The sequence below is a fragment of the Mus musculus genome, chromosome 7 (assembly GCF_000001635.26).
Source record: "Mus musculus strain C57BL/6J chromosome 7, GRCm38.p6 C57BL/6J".
NCBI lineage: Eukaryota > Metazoa > Chordata > Mammalia > Rodentia > Muridae > Mus > Mus musculus.
Window position 1 is genome coordinate 8,468,989 of NC_000073.6, and position 20,210 is coordinate 8,489,198.

The 20,210-nt window shown below is 35.7% G+C and overlaps 1 protein-coding gene across 2 annotated transcripts; it reads right to left on the reverse strand.

Moving 5' to 3' along the window:
- Positions 1-2,480: 2,480 nt before the first annotated feature.
- Vmn2r45 (vomeronasal 2, receptor 45) lies at positions 2,481-19,971 on the reverse strand. 2 transcript variants are annotated; one of them, XM_017321894.1, is made up of 6 exons: positions 19,775-19,971; positions 16,553-16,844; positions 13,998-14,810; positions 12,287-12,514; positions 6,345-6,468; positions 2,481-3,235 (listed from the first exon to the last, which is right to left on the reverse strand). In XM_017321894.1, the coding sequence occupies exons 1-6, from the start codon at positions 19,969-19,971 to the stop codon at positions 2,481-2,483; spliced, it is 2,409 nt and encodes an 802-aa protein (XP_017177383.1). The 2 variants fall into 2 exon arrangements, with proteins under 2 accessions (XP_017177383.1, NP_001098545.1); NM_001105075.1 differs by having other exon boundaries at positions 2,481-3,385.
- Between the last annotated feature and the right edge of the window lie 239 nt (positions 19,972-20,210).

Here is a 20,210-nt window from a genome sequence, read left to right on the forward strand (position 1 = left end):
AAAGATCTTTTCCCAATCTGTTTGTTGCTGTTTTGTCTTACCAACATACTGTGCCTAACAGAAGCTTTCCAATTTTATGAGGTCTCATTTGTCAATTCTTGATCTTACAGCACAAGCCACTGCTGTTCTATTCAGGAATTTTTCCGCTGGAAAATATCTTCGAGGTTTTTCCCTACATTCTCCACTACAAGTTTTAGTGTTTTTTACGTTTTTATAAGACACTATTTATTATATATATAAACATATATTTATATATTTTACATTATATATTATTATATATTTATATTATTTCTATATTATACTTTATATAGGTTATATGTTATATATTATAGTTAAATAATTATATATTTATATTATTTTTATATTAAATGTGTATATATTGTATATAAGACTTTAGTATATATATTGTATATATTGTATATAAGTCTTTATATGTTTATATATATTTTCTATTATACATTTATATTATTTGTATATTATAATTTTATATATTATATATTTTAATTATATAATTATAGAAGTATATATTTATATAATTTTTATATTAAATATTTATATATATCATATAAGGGTAAGTTTTTATAAGCTTTTATAATTCACTATTGCCTATGCTAGCAACAGTTTCTGACAGGACCGTGATATAGCTGTCTCTTGTGAGGCTCTACCAGTGCCTGGCTAATCCAGAAGTGGATGCTCAGTGTCATCTACTATATGGAACACAGGGCCCCCAATGAAGGAGCTAGAGAAAGTACCCAAGGAGCTGAAGGGATCTGCAACCCTATAGGACGAACAACAATATGAACTAACCAGTACTCCCAGAGCTTATGTGTTTAGCTGCATATGTAGCAGAAGATGGGATACTCTACCATCATTGAGAGGAGAGGCCCTTGATCTTGTGAAGATTATATGCCCCTGTAGAGGGGAATGCCAGGGTCTGGAAGCAGGAGTGGGTGGGTTGGGGAGCAGGGTGGTGAGAGTTTATAGGGGATGGTATTTGAAATGTAAATGAAGAAAATATCTAATAAAATAATAAAAAATTAAAAAAGAATACATTCGTGAAGAATCCATTAAATGGAGTTTGAATATCAAATCTTTCTTGAAACAATGCCATCTTCCACGAATTTTCAATGAGTAAAATGTAGATATTAATGAAGAATGTGTTCCTTAAAGGGACAGTGCTAATGATCATATTTCTATGAAGACTGACTTAGGGAAGTGATTGTTTTTGTTAATGCATTTTAGACCCATTTGGTTTCCCTTTATATAATGAGAATTGATAAATGTGAAATATTTAGTGTAGCCGCAAACACTCAATTGTCTGAAAATGTCATTTTCTAGAAAGCAGCGTAATTAAAGCATCTGGCTCTCATTCTGTTTTCCAGAATTTTCTGAGTCCAGGACCTCAATCAGAACTGCACACAGAGGAAAATCTCTGAAAGAAATTAGGTTCATGCAAATGTCAGTAGTTTTACCTATCCCTTCCATAACTACAATATGAATAGCATGTTGACATAGCTACAAGCTTATTTCATTTTATTTTTTATTTATTATTACTCAATATTTTTTTTTACAGTCTAGTGGTTATCCCCCTCCTGGTTTGCCCCCTGACTCTTCCTCATCTAACAACTCCTCCCCCATCTCCAAGATGATATCCCTACCTCCCCAACGCCCAGCCCTTCCCAATCCCTGGAGACTTAAGTCTCTCTGGGGTTAGGTGTGTCTCTCCCACTGATGCTAGACCAGGCAGTCTTATGCTGCATATTTGTTGGGGGCTTCACATCAGCTAGTGTATGATCTCTGGTTAGAGGCTCAATGTCTGAGAGATCTTGCTTGTCCAGGTTTGTTGAGAATGCTGGTCACCCTCCTCCTCAGCTTCTTCCCAATATTCCCAATTCATCCAGAGAGTCCCTGGGCTTCTGATCATTGTTGGATATAATATATTTTTATTTGACAGCAGAAAAGGAACATTTCCTCCTTAGACTATTGGCCAGTAGATTGAAGAACAGATGAAAAAAGTAAGTATTTTCTTATGTGTGTGCTCTTACTGGAAATCAGAAAATATGTTCTGATTTCATCTTTGCTGATTATTTAGTTAGTCTGTGTTTCTCATTGATTATTTATTTTGGTAGATGGTTTTTATGTGTAACCCTGTCTTCCTAGATCTCATTTTTCTACACAAAGTGGTGGATTCAACTGCCTTATCAACATTTTTTGGCAGTTACCAGAGGGCAATCTCCATGAAAGCAAAATGAAGAATAAAATTGTAATAATTAGAGAGTTTAGTTCTCTGAGAGAAAATGAAGAATGTGAATGAGTGCAAGATTTTATGGACACTGTAGGGAAGTTCAGTAGATATGATACTTCATGATATCACTAGAGCAACCAGTGAGAGTGATTCTAAAACTAGACACATGCACTATAACCCAATATTTGGTGGGTATGTACCAACTTTACATTTGACAGAATTCCTAAATATTTGTTCAGAAATATGATTTTTCCCTGATCTTTTGGGTCGAATTTCTCTCTGGTCTCGTTAAAATGATATAAATCTTGGGTACAAATATACATCCAAGGATCCCAGCACTGGATGCCAAGATGGAGAAGATCTCCACAGCAACCATGTGTTTGCCCTTGGTGCTATGGTAGACAGGGAGGAAGGTGACCCATACACTGCAGAACACTAGCATGCTGAAGGTCAAGAACTTGGCTTCATTGAATGCGTCAGGAAGATTCTTGGCCAAGAAAGCCACAGAGAAGCTTCCAAGTGCCAGGCAGGCCAAGTATCCTAGGATACAGTAGAATGCAGTAACTGAGCCCTTGTTGCACACAATGATAATGTGGCCATGGAGAGTGTGTTCATCAATATCAACAAAGGGAGGAGAAACTGCTAGCCAGATTGCACACAGAACACATTGGAGTAGGGAACATATGGGAATAATGTAGTTGGGTGTTCCTGATACCAGGAAGTTTCTCAATCTTCTTCCTGGGTCTGTGACTTTGAAAGCCAGAACCACAGTGACTGTTTTGGCCAGAACTGTGGAAAGAGCCACAGTGAATACAATTCCAAATGTGATTTGCTGTAAGACACAGATGGCTCTGTTTGGAAGGCCAATGAAGAAAAAGGAGCACAGAAAACAGAACATGAGTGACATGAGTAATAGGTAGCTGAGGCTTCTGTTATTGGCCTTCACAATAGGAGTGTCATGATGCTTCACAAAGACACAAAGTACCACAGCTGTGAATGCAGAGAAACAGAAGGCCATTAAGGCAAGTGCCATCCCCAAGGGGTCTTCATAGCTTAGAAAGGTGACACCTTTCTGAATACATTTGTTCTGTTCTGTGTTGGCATATTGGTATTCTGGACAATTCATGCATTGATCCATATCTGATTTCCAAAGGAAAGCTTAGTTAGGTCTGCTTAAGAAATTTTATTGTCAAGGTAATTCAAGTAAGGGTAATGAAAGAAGCCTTGCAATGCTGCCTTTGATGCTGATATGTAATGTGAAGGATGCTGTTGCCGAGCATTGATTTCAATTCAAAATGTTCATAAAGATTTAAATGAAATAAAACCAAGCAATTTGTTCTTTGTATACTTAACTTCATTGTATCATTTATGATGTTATTTGAAAGGGGTTTGTGGGGTGTGGGGGGGGTGAGAGGGGAACCAAGCCCTGAGGACCAGCAAAAAGAATATAAATAGGCAACCTCAGGTAATAGGAGGGTGGGTAGACCCACCAAATTGCACCAGAGACTTGGGAGGTCAGAGACCCTAGATGAAATGTACTACAGTAGATAGAGGGAATGTACAGAGCCCACCTCCAGCGGTAAGACAGGGCATCAAATGAGTGATTGGGTTCCGATCCCATAGTCACATCTCTGACCCATAATTGTTCCTGTCTGAATGCAAGGATGAAATGCGGGGGAGGCTGAGGAAAAGAAGGTCCAATGACAAGCCCAAAGTGGGATCTAGGTCAAGAGGAGGTCTTATGGCCTCACATTTTACTGAGGCCCTGGAGCACTCACAAAAATGATCTATCATGACTTCCCTCCTAAATACAGTTATTTGCACCCAACCAATGTACAGAAGCAACTAATTCCTGATTTATGGAAGGCTGAAAGTAGTTGAGGATAAGGTAATCTTGCAGGCAGACCAACAGTCTCAATTAATCTTGACCCCAGATATCTCTCAAACAATGTACCACCAAACAGACACCAAACACCAGCTGATATGGGTCCCCCGATACAGTAAAGGGCTTCTGTGTCTGTGTTCATTCACAGAAGGTGCACCTAACCCTCAAAGACTGAAGGCCCCGGGGAGTTTAGAAGACAGGTGGTGTGGGGCATTGTTCTATGCACAGATAGGCTGGTCTCCAGTCGAGGTGGGATTCAGTGATCATAATTTACCTACATAGGAGGGAAAGAGTTCTCTCATGGTCCTGGAACACTGGCTCTTGCCTAAGTTACCTTCCACTACAGCCCCCACAAGAGAAACAAGGCTAGAAGTCATGTAGGCAATATCCCAAGCTTTTGACCATCAGGCTAAACTCCTCCCCAGTTACCTAGCAACAGAAAAGATAGCATATTTTAAAAAGGGCTGATTGGCCACTCCTTGCCCTCTTTCTTTCTTTCTCACTCCTTTGTTCTCTTGCTCTTACTCTACTCTCACTCTCTCCCTCTATCTCTTTTTTTCTAGCCCCCCCTTCTCTCACCTACATTGTTTCTTTCCCCCGGCCTTTCTACAATAAAACTCTGAAAGCATAGACACTCTCTGATCATCAAGGCTGTTCTCACTCTTGCCAGTGTGGGAACCTGTCTTCCCTCTTCTCTCTCTCCCATAACCCCTGGGCTACAGGGTGTTGCCCAAGGGCCCCCAGGTTGGGCTGCCCCTTGTCCATCCCCTGTTGAGTGAGTCAGAGGCTTGGATGCCCATCCAGAGCTGAATGGAAAGTGTCTGGCAGCCCTCCCATGTCTGCCTGTCCAGGGCATAAGTGGAACTATAGCAGGACATGGGTCTTCACTCCCCCCTCTTTTCCCAGGCCCCCTTTTAGTTCCTTTAAGGTGGAGTGGGGAGTGGGGTTTCAATGGGAAGACAGGTTGGGTTGGGGAGAAGGTGTGGGATGTAGAGTATTTAATCGGTGTATGGGGGGATGGAGAATGGAATATGAAATGTAAAAAATTAATAAAAAATAATGTTATCAGAAAGCTAAGATTTCCTAAGCCAGCTTTTTTGGTTCTATGTTAACATCAAGTAGATTATTTAATTCAGAGAAAATACATTCATAAACCACAACGTGGTTGGGTATATTTTATAAATACAAAACCCTATACTCACTGTTTTCTGAGATCACTGACTATTTTATGAATTCATTCCCTATGACACATTGAGACTCTGACTTCTACTGGGAAAAGATGTATAATAGCTACTGGAGAATTTACTAGCTCAAACTTGTTGACACAGAAACAACACAAAATTGAACAGGTAGGCTGTAAGTATATGTACATACTTATATGTGTGAGTTCATGTGAAGGTATATATTTCATTATTGTATTTAAGTGATTCCTGTCATAAGTCATAGGAAGAAGGCAGAATATGAGAGGAAATATAATGTTTATGTTTGAATAGCAGTAAATATTAATGAAATAAGCCCTAAGATGTTTCCTCATCTGGCAATAATTAATCAAAATTTCTGGTTATTGTTCATGATGTGCACTAATTTTAGCACTGAAGGAAAAATATCTCTGTAGATACTTTGTACTAAAAGATCCTTCACCTTAATTCCTTCTTCATATGGAAAGCTGAGCAATTTAATCCTTGCCTCACCTCCATTCTTATGAGAATCAAGGATGAAATCAGTGTTGAGAAACAAAATGAGCAAAATAACAGAGGAATCCTCTGGAAAGGGTGGTAACCCAGGTGGTTTGTGTTAAGCAATTATACTCCATTCTAAAATTGTAATCCCCAACATGGTAACAACATGAACAGTGATTGTAATTGCACTTAATTTCCAAGTCATTTCAGCGAATGTTAATGGGCTTCCATGGTTTTCAGAATTCTTATCTCCAACAATGCATTTGTGGACAGATATTATTTGATAAGTTGCCTAAGAGCCTAAGAAGTTGGATTAGCTATAAATAGAATATGTTGTTCTACCAGAGAATCTGATTTCAGATCACAGTACATATGACAGATATCTAAGAAGTAAATATAAATTTATGACAGCAGTATTATTTGCTCATATGTGTACCTGTATATGTGTTATCCACTCCACACACTTAAGCAAATAGTGCAATAAAATATTTTATGGAATTTTTGTATTTAATTTATCAGAGCAGCAAACACTCACTTGTCTCATTAGAAATTTCATTTTCAGGGCAGGGGCTGCAAACAAAACAGCAGGCTGCCATTCCCTCCTTCCATAATCTTCTGAATCCAGGACTACAATCAGCACTGCACACTGAGGAAGGCATCTGAGAAAATTAGACACATATTGATAATGAGTTTTAGAAGGTTATTTTATGTTTTAGGTTAGCACTTTAAGATTTCAATAAGCTCATTTTATTCACAGAATCTGGTTGACATTTATTTGCTTTTTTGTTTTTGTTGTGTGTGTGTGTGTGTGTGTGTGTGTGTGTGTGTGTGTGTGTGTGTGTGTGTGTGTGTTTTGAGGCAGGGTTTCTCTGTGTAGCCCTGGCTGTCCTGAAACTCACTTTGTGGAAAAGGCTGGCCTTAAACTCAGAAATCCACCTGCCTCTGCCTTCCAAGTGCTGGGATTAAAGGTGTGTGCCACCACTGCCAGGCCCCTGATTGACATTTTACAATGTCCATTATTTAATGGCCAGAAATGAATATTGGAAATGCGTTGAAAAAATATTGCATGGTATCTGAGTGTCTAGTAATTTAGGAAAAAAAGTGCTGATATTGAGCTGTATGTGAAAACTACAGAATTTGCAACCTGACGTTTTTTAGTTAATTATTTTCAACTTGGTTCTAAGTGCTATGGACAGAGGAAACTTAATTGAAATATTCTCTCAGCCAACACTAGCCTGTTCTCATATCTTTGAAGCATTTTCTTCTTTGGTAATTGATGTAAGAATGTCCATCTCTACTGTGGGCAGTTGAGACAGTACGTAGTGTTCTTTTAAGATCTTTTGGGAAAAAAAAAAACAGCCTAAAGTAATGTTGGCAGTTTTTTTCATTAATGGGAGAATCAGAAAAATATTTTGGGAAACTGATATTAAAAGATTTTGCCTTGTCTTATCACAAAGAAAATAATCTATTCTTTAGTTCCAGTTTCCTTATATCCACACTTGTCTTTCTATAACTATAAGCCATATGTCAAATCACACCTTCCTCCTCACTTTCCTTATCAAAGTTTAATTAAAGCAACAGAGAAGCAAGTTAGTATTTGAAGAAATTTGAAATATGAAAAATATGTCCTTTCAGTCACAGATAACAAATATGACCTCAAATAAATTACTGTTGCAAAGCTTGAGAAAATGTATATAAAAATAGTGGAGTATGCAGACACTGATTAAATATGGTTGGAGATGATAAATTATTCTGTAGCGACCTTGAATATGGAGTATCCCATGATGTCAAATAGCTCTGCAGTGGCTTCAAATATTGGAAAAATCTGAATAAATATTAGATGGTTTAAAGTTAATTGAAGATTTGAAGAATTCTTTCTATATTTTTGATATTGTTGAAAGGGTCTTAAACTTTTCCATCAAAGATCAGAGTATATTTCCACCACCCATCATTCCTTCATTTTCTTTCTTTCTTCTTTTCTTTCCTTTCCTTTCCTTTCCTTTCCTTTCCTTTCCTTTCCTTTCCTTTCCTTTCCCTTTTCCTTTTCCTTTTCCTTTTCCTTTTCCTTTTCCTTTTCCTTTTCCTTTTCCTTTTCCTTTTCCTCCCCTCCCCTCCCCTCCCCTCCCCTCCCCTCCCCTCCCCTCCCCTCCCCTCCCCTCTTCCTTCCTTCCTTCCTTCCTTCCTTCCTTCCTTCCTTCCTTCCTTCTCTCCTTCCTTTCCTTCTTTCTTTCTTTTTTCTTTTTTTTTTTTTGTTTTTCCACACAGGGTTTCTCTATATAGCCCGGGCTGTCCTGGAACTCACTCTGTAAACCAGGCTTGCCTCGAACTCAGAAATCTGCCTGCCTCTGCCTCCCAAGTGCTGGGATTAAAGGGTTGTGCCACCACTCCTGGCTCCCATCTTTTTCTTTAACTGTATATTAACCCTTTGTTATATTTGAAAGACAATTTTGAGTTAGAGTATGGAAAGTCTGCGTACTTTTGTACTTTACGATAATTTATTTTAAGATAGTGTCTCCATAGCACACATGGATGTTTTGGACTCACAACATAGTGTAGACTGGGAAGAAACAGACAGGGATTTTCAGATTTTGTCTCTAAAGTGCTTGGATGAAAAAATGAATCACAAAAACAACCTGGTATTATTTCTGACTTTCATAGATAAAATTACCTCTGCATGTATTTTAGTATTGTAAATAGTTTTGTGAAAGAAAATGTTCTAATATCAATATAGGGTCCTTCTGTTCAATCACTGTTTTTGATTCTTTATCTGTGAATTAATGTTGGAGTTGGCTAAGAGCCATTTCTGAAGGTTTTTTGAAAATAATGTAATTCTATATTTTGTCGTGTATTGCATTTAATAGAATGCGTATATTGAAGTATGCTTGCATCCCTGAAATAAATTCTCCCTTAGAGGAAGAAAACAGGGGGAGGGGAAAATAGGAGAAGAATCAGGTATGGTAGAAGATGGAAGATGTGTACAGAGGTCAGGAAATTGAACAGAGGTGTATAGCAGTCAGGGATGGGTTCTTTGGGTAGCAACCAGAAAGTCCCAGATGCCAGGAAATCAAGAGCATCCCAGGAACCCACAGGGATGACATTAGCTGAAATATCCCAGAATCGGGAGGAAGAGTCTGTTGATACCATATCCAGAGGTTGGGCATGGCCCCCCAGTTGAGGAATAGGGCCACCCACACATCCACAAAATTTAACCCAGAATTGTTCCTGTCTAATGGAAATAATTGGGCAAAGAGTAGAGCAGAGACAGAAGGAAAGGACACACAGAGACTACCCCACCTGGAGATCCATCCCAAATGCAGACACCACACCCAGGCACTATTGTAGATGGCAAGAAGTGTTTACAAACAGTAGTCTGATACAGCTGTCTCCTGAGAGGGTCTGCCAGATCCTGACCAATGCAGATATGGATGCTCACAGTCAACCATTGAACTGAGCACAGGGGCCCCAATGGACGTGTTAGGGGAAGGACTGAAGGAGTTAAAGTTTCCTATCTGGCATCAATGGGAGGGGAGTCCTTTGGCTCTGTGAAGGCTTGATGCCCCAGTGTAGAGGAATGCTTAGGTGCTGAGGAAGGAGTGGGTCATTGGGTGGGAGAGCATCCTCAAAGAAGCAGGGTAAGGGGGGATGGTATAGTGTCTTTGCGGAAGGGAAACAGGGCAAAGGAGTAACATTTGAAATGTAAATAAATGAAATTTCCAATTTCAAAAATTGGAAAAAAAAGCCACAAATAGCAAAATCACAATAAAAATGGGAGCATAATTCATGGGTAGCTTCTAGCCTAACACATACTAGGTTCAATCTTCAACTCTAAGAATGTAATAAACAACAGTAGAATAAGAGCAGGTTTTTTTGTTTTGTTTTTTTTTAGTTAAGGCTTTGTATGTCTTACTTTTATGAAGCCAAAGGCACTTGGGCAGTGGTGGCACACACCTTTAATCCTAGCACTTGGGAGGCAGAGGCAGGCAGATTTCTGATTTTGAGGCCATCATGGTCTACAGAATGTGTTCCATGACAGCCTGATAATAAAACTAGTTTTTTGTTTTGTTTTGTTTTGTTTTGAATTTTTTGTTTTTGAGTTTTTTTTTTGGCTTTAGCCTCTTTTATACCAGTTGAACTTTAGGAATATGATTGCAAATTTTTCCCATAAATGCCCTGCTACATATCAGGCCCTATTCAAGGCACAAAGGTAAAAAATAATAAATTTGTGTGTGTGTGTGTGTGTGTGTGTATTATTATATTAACTTGTTATTTACTTACTGTTTCTTCATATAAAATATGAAAGTATACTGTGATAAATGATCCTTATATTTTCATGCAGTGTGCCACATAGATACATATGATGGGTATCTAAAACTCATTTATTGTCATGTAGTGCTTCCTATATATTTTATAAGTAGCACAGCTCTAAAAATAACAGTTTTCAGAGTAAATAATAAAGAGTTGACAAAAATCCAAAGTAGAAAAAAGAATGAGGAAGCCAGGATTATCAAAAGTTGTGGAGGTGTATTAACTCTGATTAGTTTGCAAGCAAATCTGAGAATCGGTCTCATCCCACAAACCTCAAGAAATCCTGTCTACAATAGATGGAATAGTCAAGTGGAATCAATGAGTTGGTCTCATTTGGGCTCAAATATCAATGTGATTGTATTTTCACACTTTTGCTCCCAAGTCCTGTGTACATTCAGTTTATATAAGATTAATTTCCAAGTAGGGGAACAGGGCTTTTGTGAGTCACAAAATTTTCCTACTGTCTCTTGTATTTGGTAACTATGTTATGGTTAATCATTGATAAAAGAAGATACCAACAGTGTTTGACTACCAGATTTTAGTGTTTTGGCTGGCTTTGAAAAGGACAGTCTATTTCAGGGTGTTTGTGTAGAATTCCCATTGATATATAACATCACTTTGTCCAAGGAATTCCTTTTGCAGTTTGACATTAATAGTTTATAGGCGCTTCTTCTCATGTTTATTCACATGCAAATGTGGAATAAATTATTTGTATCAGTAGTTCCAGATATTCTGATTATCGAATTGACAGTTTGAATTATATTTTCAAAAATAAAGTATTCATAGTACTAAAATGGGAATAACTGTCACTCAATTGTCTATCACTAACTCATGCTTCACTCACTACTATTCATATGAGGTATGATGTAGGATTTCATCGTCTTTTCACCTAGCTCAATTTCATATGTCTAATTACTATATTGTGTAATGAAAATTTTGTTCTATTATGATGGCTTAGTTTTGTTTAATCTTGTTTTATTTTATTATTCTCCCATAGAATCCTGTCATTTTCTAATGAGTGACAGAAAGTGGATATGATGAAAAAGGAAGGAAATCGGAATATTAACTATGATATATTTGCCAGTAGAACTGACAATTGTTCACATCCCAATAGAAGGAATGAAAACTGTAATTAGGATATATTATGTGAGAATAACAAGTTATTTTCAATAAATAAAACCATCAAAATTAAAAATAAATTCTTCCTGTTCTCAGAGAATGATCTTTCTGTTGTGTGTTGTGTTCTTTTGGTAGGTGTTTTTGTCAAGAATTATTCCACACATATCCATCAAATGTATTGTTCTTGAATGACCTATGTTCCCTCTTATTAAACATTATACTGTTTTCCTCCATGATTTAATAAAGAAAAGTTCTCCTCTTATATATGATTGTGTCTTCATACCCTATTCAGGCAACTTAGGATTGTCTTAAAAATAAACCAGTTTTGTTGTCTTTGATTTCATTTAGAGAATGTTAACAAAAAAGTTAAATTATAACTGAAAATTATTTGTTGCTTTTGTCTGGTTGCTGTTATTGTTGTACTTGAGGTGTGTTAATAGCCTTTATTTTTTCTGTTGTTCTAGTGCTGTCTATAGGTTCCTTGGACCTTCTGATCATCTTATGTAAAAGAGTGAATGCATTCTTCAAATTTACTAAAAAGTGATGTTTCTATGAATATGATTTTCTGTAACTGTGTTCATTAATGAATGTGGTGAATGTTCTTTTATTATATGGTAAACTTTTTGGATATAATGACAAGGGTTAGCAATTATGACTATTGGTGTTTCATAACTGTAACATTAGCCTCTTCCATATCAATACCTGTTCCAGAAGTTTAAGGTAAGGGAGGAGATTACTGTTTCATTAGAGCAATTATGTGAAGAACATTTTGTATAATTTAAAGGAAAGAATATCAAACAGTGATGAAAAACAGGTTTTTTAATTTATTAAATTTAAAAAAAGGTTCTGATATGAAAAAGGTATATTTTATGCATGTTTGAAATCTTCAAATAATTGGTAAAAATGTGAAAAATGAAAAGAAGAAATATCATACAGGAGACTAGAAATTGGTTCCTTATGTGACTAAATTGTTCCTTTCAATATGTTGCCGTGTATTCACCTGACACTGTTTACTGCTCTGTATTATAAACCAGTAAGCTAGCACACACTTACCTTTCTTCTTCCTGTGGCCAACTCAATCATGTCTACATATAAGTGAGAGTGTCGTCCATGTGGTAAATATGGGCTGAACTTTCCTAACTTCATCTTAATCCCAAGGTGTTGTGAGAGATTCACAAAGTGAACAATGTCATATTCATCCTGCATTATTACTCTTTGCTTCATAAACACTTTGTCCCCAGGAGGATTAGTGAAGTAAATCCTTCTTAGAAAGGAGTTTACCTAAAATACAATCATTGCACTATAACATATATATCATTCCTTCAAGTCATAAAATTCATTCTGATTTCATAGCAAAGGCAAATGTATTTAAAGAAAGAAAGAAAGAGATGAATCACAACAAATGCAATTGCATAAATGAAATTATCACAATACTACAAGAATTTCAGTTTTCTCTGCAAAGAATACAATCACAAACAGAGAAAAATGCAGATCCAACACAGGTATGCAACACACACACACACACACACCGAACACAACAAACAATAACACAAATATACACACAGACACCGAGAGAGGCTCACATCTTTTCCAAGTCTCACATATAGCAGAGCTATACACTTATTTACAAAGAAATATACGTACATGTTGACACACATATGTAAATATTCAGGCCTATAAATGACAATCATATCTACTCAAATAAAAACACAGAGATGAAATCACACAAAATAATACACTGGCACACTTACAACCACACACACAGACATACAGACACACACACACACACACACACACACACACACACAGAGAGAGAGAGAGAGAGAGAGAGAGAGAGAGAGAGAGAGAGAGAGAGAGAGAGAGACTAAAAGCAAAACACAGGGAGAGGTATAAATATTTAAGGACCAGCCATGAACAATATGACATACAGAGATTTTTATACTCACACCTAAAGACAAAAAGGAAGCCAAAGACCTTGCCAAGTACAAAGAAATAGGCAGACACATACTTAGTAAAGAAGGTACAAATACATATAAGTACAAACACTTACAAAATACATACATTGTACACAATGAAACCTACTCTGACAAAACCCCAAAGAAACATACACACATATATAAACAAACACTTATAGAAAGAAATTCCTACATCGAAAAAATTGTTGCTCACTTCCACTTTCATACAGAGAGATAAACATATATGTTGAAAGTAACACAAATATAAACATAGATACACAGAAAGAGTAGAAAATATACATATACACAGTGAGAAGCATACATTCACACATATAAACACATTTCTACAGACAGAAATGAATAACAACACTATTTCTTGTTTAGTTACTCTCAGAAAGTCCAGAATGTACTCCAGAGCCTACACTCTTGGCAGAATCACTGGATAACACTAATGAAAATAATTCCTCAAAATGATTTCCATATAATTGATAAATATAAATATAAACTCATCTTCTAATCATGGAGCAAATTAATGAGGAAAGACTGTTTATATCCAATATTGGAAGGGGCATGCTAATAGATATTTGTGTGCTCTGTATAAAACCACACATTTTCATTGCTAATCTGTGAATTCTTTTTCCAATCACATTCATAATAATCTATAGATTTGCTTTTGTTAAGGTAAAATGTTTGGAAACCTATCTATTTTGGAAAGTATTTCTTATTTCTTTAAGTCTGGTCATCTGAAAGACTCTAAACAACTATGCAAGTGAAGACAGCAAACATCCTCCAATAGAAGAAACTTTTACCTTCAAGCAGTGAGAACTGGCTCCTTTTCCATTGTCTATTGCCTGATTATCAGCCTGTTGCAGATTCATCTCATGGAGGGCATGGGCTATGGCATGCACAGCATTGTATATGTTATGACTATTCTCACTAAAGGTCATGTCAAATTTCTGTTCCATTAGCCAATCAAATGAGGCATTAGATGAATTGTTCTTCTTTATTTTACAGGTAGATGCTGAGTCTTCATAGTTAAAGTATTTCCACTCTTGCATTACTAGATATAAATCTGTGTTTCTGAGATGGAACCATGTCTGTACAAAATTTTTAAAACCAGAAATCACACCATGGTGGGGTAGAAAAGTAAGTGATCCATAGAATGTGCCATGACTTATGTCTGTCTTCCTGGTAGGGAAATTCAATTGTTTTGTGGTGATCCATATTCTCTGTAAAATGGGAGGTTCCCACATTCTGAAGATCAAATCAATGAAATTGTATGTTTCTCCATAAATGATAATAACATTTGTGGATGACATCACAATTTGGTTGTAGTACATTTCAATATTTTGTGGAAATGAAACATCATCAACAGAGATCATCTTCACAAAGGCAAAGCAAATTTCCTTGTTTTCACTCTGTTTCTTCAACTCTAAAAGAAATTGGTTTCCTTGGTCATCATCTGGGATGACAAGGCCAATCCAGTTCCAGCTAAAGTAAAGTATGAAGGAGACCATTGCCAATGCTAGAGATGTGTCCTTTGGGGCCATCTGATAGAGATAGGGATATTGTTCATCATCACTGAAGATGGAGTGGAAAGGTCCATAGGTAAGCTGAAGGATCTACAACAAAGAGAGCAGCATGAGGTGTGGTACATGTGAAAACACTTGTAATCATATTTACCTGCAAACTGTTGTTTGCCTGTGACTTTTTCTCTCATCTCTGATTCAAATGAGCAAACGTGGAAGCCTGGCACATCCACTTCTAATGGGAACAGCAAGCGTAGCTGTTTGACAAAGATCTAACAAATGTATTCACATGTTATAATGACTGCCTTTCTGTCTTTCAGTTGTAGTCTTAATATCTGTGTTTCAAATGTTTGAAGGTATTTTTATACTTTTACAATTTGGGGATATTTGATGACTATTTTTTTAAAAATAATTTTATGCCATAATCCATAAATACTTCTAAGATTGAAGAGGAGAGTCCTGTACATAATATCATAAAGCATTTGGAAGATATATTCTTATATTGTCCTACTTGACAGTAATATCTTACACTAGAGGTTGTGATTCACAGAAAGCTGCCAGAGATCTCCTTTTTAAATTTTGTTCTGAATTACTCTGGCAATATCTGCCTCTGTGCCTCCTCAGGAAACAGACAATAAGATCAAAGTATTTGTAAAAATATAAACTAGATTTTGCAGCCTAAAAGTGTTAGCAGCAAATTTGATTAGAAAAACTCTTCTTACTATATACCCATGTAATTCTGGTGCAAAATAATTGGGATTGACAAGTTGTACATCTTGAGGAAAATATATAGAAATGAAGTTAGATTGAATGGTATTTTGTCCTCCTTAAAAAGTGTCTTATAATGATGCAAAAATCTTCATGTGGAAAAATATGGAAGAATGAGGTATTGGAACCCCATAATTCCTCCTTCTTAGAAAAGTTCACTTGTGAAGTTCTAATCTTGTATCTAATGATGTGGAAGCAAAAGAAAAAAGAAGATAAAACATAGCAATAAATTCTACAGAGTATATAAAATATTATATACTGATAATAATATACTAATTTAAATTAATTACATTGATAATATCATCATATTATTAAAGAGAATGACTTATTAAAGGTATAGCACTATGGGTGTGAAATGTTTGCCAGGGATCTAATGTCAATTTAAATTCTGACTTTTAATAGTTGGTCATACACTCACAGGTAGTCAAATGACTAACTCCACAGACTGGATTGGAGCTTTTCATCCTTTCTAGTACCACTGAAATGTCATGGGTTGCCCTATTAAGAATGGTATTTCATGCCTTTTCAAAAATAAAAATACTCCAGATAGTTAAAAGTTAGGTTACAGAGAAAATGTTGGTAAAATTTATTTCTGTTCCATCATAGTTTATCTCTGATGACTAAACTTATAGCACCATCATAATTATATTATTTCATAGTTTACCAATGATAATTTAATCTTATAACCAAGATAAAGATAAAACCTATCTGGGGACAGAAATAATATGCTCTATATTTTGGAACAGCATGAACACATCTCTGCTTGCTGAGATTGGTATAAATAATGAAACACTCTGACTGACAGTTAGTCTAGGTTGTAAGATACCTTCTATCACCATGCCAGACTCAATTCTCCATGGCCTCTTCTATTCTGTCTTGCTGGTATCTTTCTACTTCTTGTGGTAGCCGTTAGCAGAAGGCCTAACATGTTTCTGAATACTAAGTGTCCTGGGACTACCTAGATTGACATAAGCATAAGTCCAACCACATCCATTAACTTTCTTAATAGCTATCAAAGTCCCCCAAAGAAACATGATGTTAAGAATTCCTGGACAATGTTAACTCACACGTGGAGATAAGAAGCTGTTCACGTGCTTCCAGAAACCTAAAGATACCTCCCAATGGGGTCCTGTAAGCAGATAGGAACACATAGTCTCTTCATTACAGAAATAATTAGGGATAGGGCTTTCTTTTTTTTTACGAAATAAATATGGTGTAGGTATTACAGTTTTTCCATCACAATGGCCCAAAGAGTATCTTATAATCAAAGACATATTTGGTAAAAGATCAGGATTTCTGTTGATTTCATCCATTGCAAACACCAATGCCAAAGCATATTTGTGGTTTTTAGTTGTTTTTCTGTAAAAGAGTACAGTGTGTATTATGGACAGATGATTATACATGCACATTTGTACTCAATAGAAGCACTATGCTATACTGGAAGTTTCTGAATCTGACATCTAAAGACGGGAACAAATGGCTTTTGTTACAAGATTGGATTGACAGATGAACCTTGAAAATAGAAAGCACTTTAAAAGTTTATGACAGTGTTGGTCACATAAATAAGAGATGGTATTGATCTCATCCACAGAGATAATTTCCATTTTTGTTTTTGAGCGCTTGATCAGAAGGTAAAGAGAAAACCACAGATACTGACAAAACAGTAATTCTGATCATGTCTTCATTTTGAAATTATTGAGCAATAAATAAATTTGTTATTAGAGCCACTGATTTCATGATATTTTCTCGTGAAATTAACTGAATTGGTTAAGGAAATGAAACCATAGCCAGGAGTGTTATCACCCGCCTTTAATCCCAGCACTTGGGATGCAGAAGCAGGTGGATTTCTTAGTTTGAGGCCAGCCTGGTCTACAAAGTGAGTTCCCAGACAGCCAGAGCTATATAGAGAAACCCTGTCTCAAAAAAAAAGAAAAGAAAAGAAAAGAAAGAAAGAAAGAAAGAAAGAAAGAAAGAAAGAAAGAAAGAAAGAAAGAATGGAAGGAAGGAAGGAAGGAAGGGAGGGAGGGAGGAAAGAAGAAAGAAGAAAGAAAGAAAGAAAGAAAGAAAGAAAGAAAGAAAGAAAGAAAGAAAGAAATGAAACCATGATTTATCAATGCATAATGGTCTCTCTCTCCAGCAACATTTGATTCCTGTACTTATAATCACTTACAATTAGTGGCCAAAATTCTTGACACATCCCTTAATATCTATCCTCATGCTGTTACTCTTTCAATCTTTTATTGAAATAAAATATTTTCTAAAGATTTATTTTAATTAAATTCAAATATCAAACACAAATTTGGAAATTGATACATGTCAATATTTAAGTTTGTATGTATTTGAGCAAGGACTATTTAGGTTATAAGATTGCAATACATCCAAATGTTCTACAAGATACTTTCCTGTAGACTATCCTCAATTCAAATGCACAGTTATGCTGCAGTGACAGGTGTTTAGTTCAGAGATTGAGGACTTGTCCCACCACTGATATATCATTCTCCTATTTCCTATTTACAAAGTAATGTGATATATTCACTCTGGGTATTTTATTCATTATAAATTAATTTCTAGTAAACATCTTTGACAACCTTTGTCATTACACTAAAACAGTACTAGTATCCTACTGAGAACTCGGAAAATAAGAAATTATCTGTGATATTTGTATATGTCAGTATTATATGCTTATAATATAGACGAGATTTTTTGTGTAAATTTATGGAATATATTCATTGGGTTTTTTTTTTAATTAAAAGTGGACCACTAGACCAAGGGAATGGAATAATACCATATTGGCTTTGTTTATGTTTTTGAAAAAAATAATATCTCCTGTTTTATCTTGTCATTTCATATAATTTTATCAATAAACACTATATGTAAACCTGCATATTTAATGATTATAATGAAGTAAATACAATCAGTCTCTCACTAAAAGTTATACAACTATTGTGATTTCATGCTATACCCTATAAAATAGGTCATTTTAGAATATTCTTTATTACCACACACACACACACATACAAATCTCAAAGGTTTACTAATATACAAAATAAATTTGAGAATAGACGTTGTGCAATGCTCCAACTACAACCTATAACTGAAATTTAAGAAACATCAGTTACTTAAGATGTCTGTGTAGCCTAGTAGTCTAAAGGGCTGTGTTTTAAAACAATGATCAGCAATTCACAAAAATTGGTATTGATACCATGTCGGTAACCTGTGCACTAATATTTACTAAAATTATTGAAATAAGTCACACGAGATTTAGATATTTTAAAAGGGTAAGAGATTAACCAACACATACATGAATGGAAAAGATATTTTTCTTAAATAATGACAAAAATAACTAATAGAAAGCTCCTGTATCACTGTCCTCAAACGTTCCAACTCTCTATCCCACAATACAATTGTCACCCATGCCAGTGACAAGGTACATAAGCAGTCACGAATGTTATTGATAGTCTGCCTATTCAAAGAATGTAATCATATCTTTGGATTCCATATGTTCCAAATATGGTTTACTCTAAAGAGAGAGTGCCCAATTGAACTTTGCAAAACAAAAAAGCCAGTGATTGTACATAAATAGTGTGAAGTACGAAGCCACAGTGCTTTTGGATTTTATCTTTTAAAACACTTCGCTGTCTTGACCCCTAATGAGCTAAATATTCCTTGCTCATATACATACAAAGATATCCATCAAGGCATTCATATGAAGTAGGAATTTCTGAGTGTAAGTATCTTCTCTTTCCAAATCTAATGAAGTTTTAGAAGTCGATAAGTGACGACATGCAATGAATTTGAGACAGTAAGTTTGTATGTATGTAAAATTTTTGACAACTATATGTACCATGAATATTACTGGAACCAGAATATGCTCTAGGAGCAACACACTTATGGAAGGACTGTCAGCAGAATTTATGACCATTTATTTGCATGTACTTGGGATAAAACATAATGAAATATTACAGGATCAATTTCAATAAGTCAATTTTTCCTAGAGTGCAATATAAACTGTCAAAAGGCAGGAATTATGTTAAAGATCAATGTAGATATTCCTTTATTCCTAAGCTTCCAACCTTTAAATCAGAAGCCACCTGGAAGAAAACCAAAACCTCCACTGGATTAATTAAATGGAGAATATAGGATTAAATCCGTAAAGGAATTAAGGTTGTTTCTTGGAGTTCAGACTTAGCACCAGGACAGAAGACTCAAGAATTTGCCTAATCTTCATCCTCAGAGCATTCAAGAAATATTGATGTTCTGATTTCAATTTAAAATACAAATTTACTTACAGAACATTAAGAGTCTTGTTGAAATAATCATTTTCAATGGGTGTCTGAACTGCTGCCAGGATGAAAGCACAAGATAATCCCAAATATTCATCCATTATTTCATCCAAATTTATTCTCCAAAAGCACCTGGGATCAATGAAATTGGCCATGAGAAGTGTAATATTAAGGAGGAAGAAGACTTCCATGAAAATGAACATCTTTTTCCTGCCTTAAACCTGGGCAGTGTGGATTGTGAAGTGCCATGCATATCAGCACATCAGATTTCTACCAGCTTTTATTTCTTTAGGCAAAGGAGATGTTTATTGCATATTCATGATTCATTTTATTTTCAGGTTTCTCCTGAGCCCTGGAAGAAACTTAAATACTTTCTTCCCTGGGGCTCCCCAACTGGTATCCACAGCCCATGGAATAAACACGTGTAGGTAAATACTTAGGA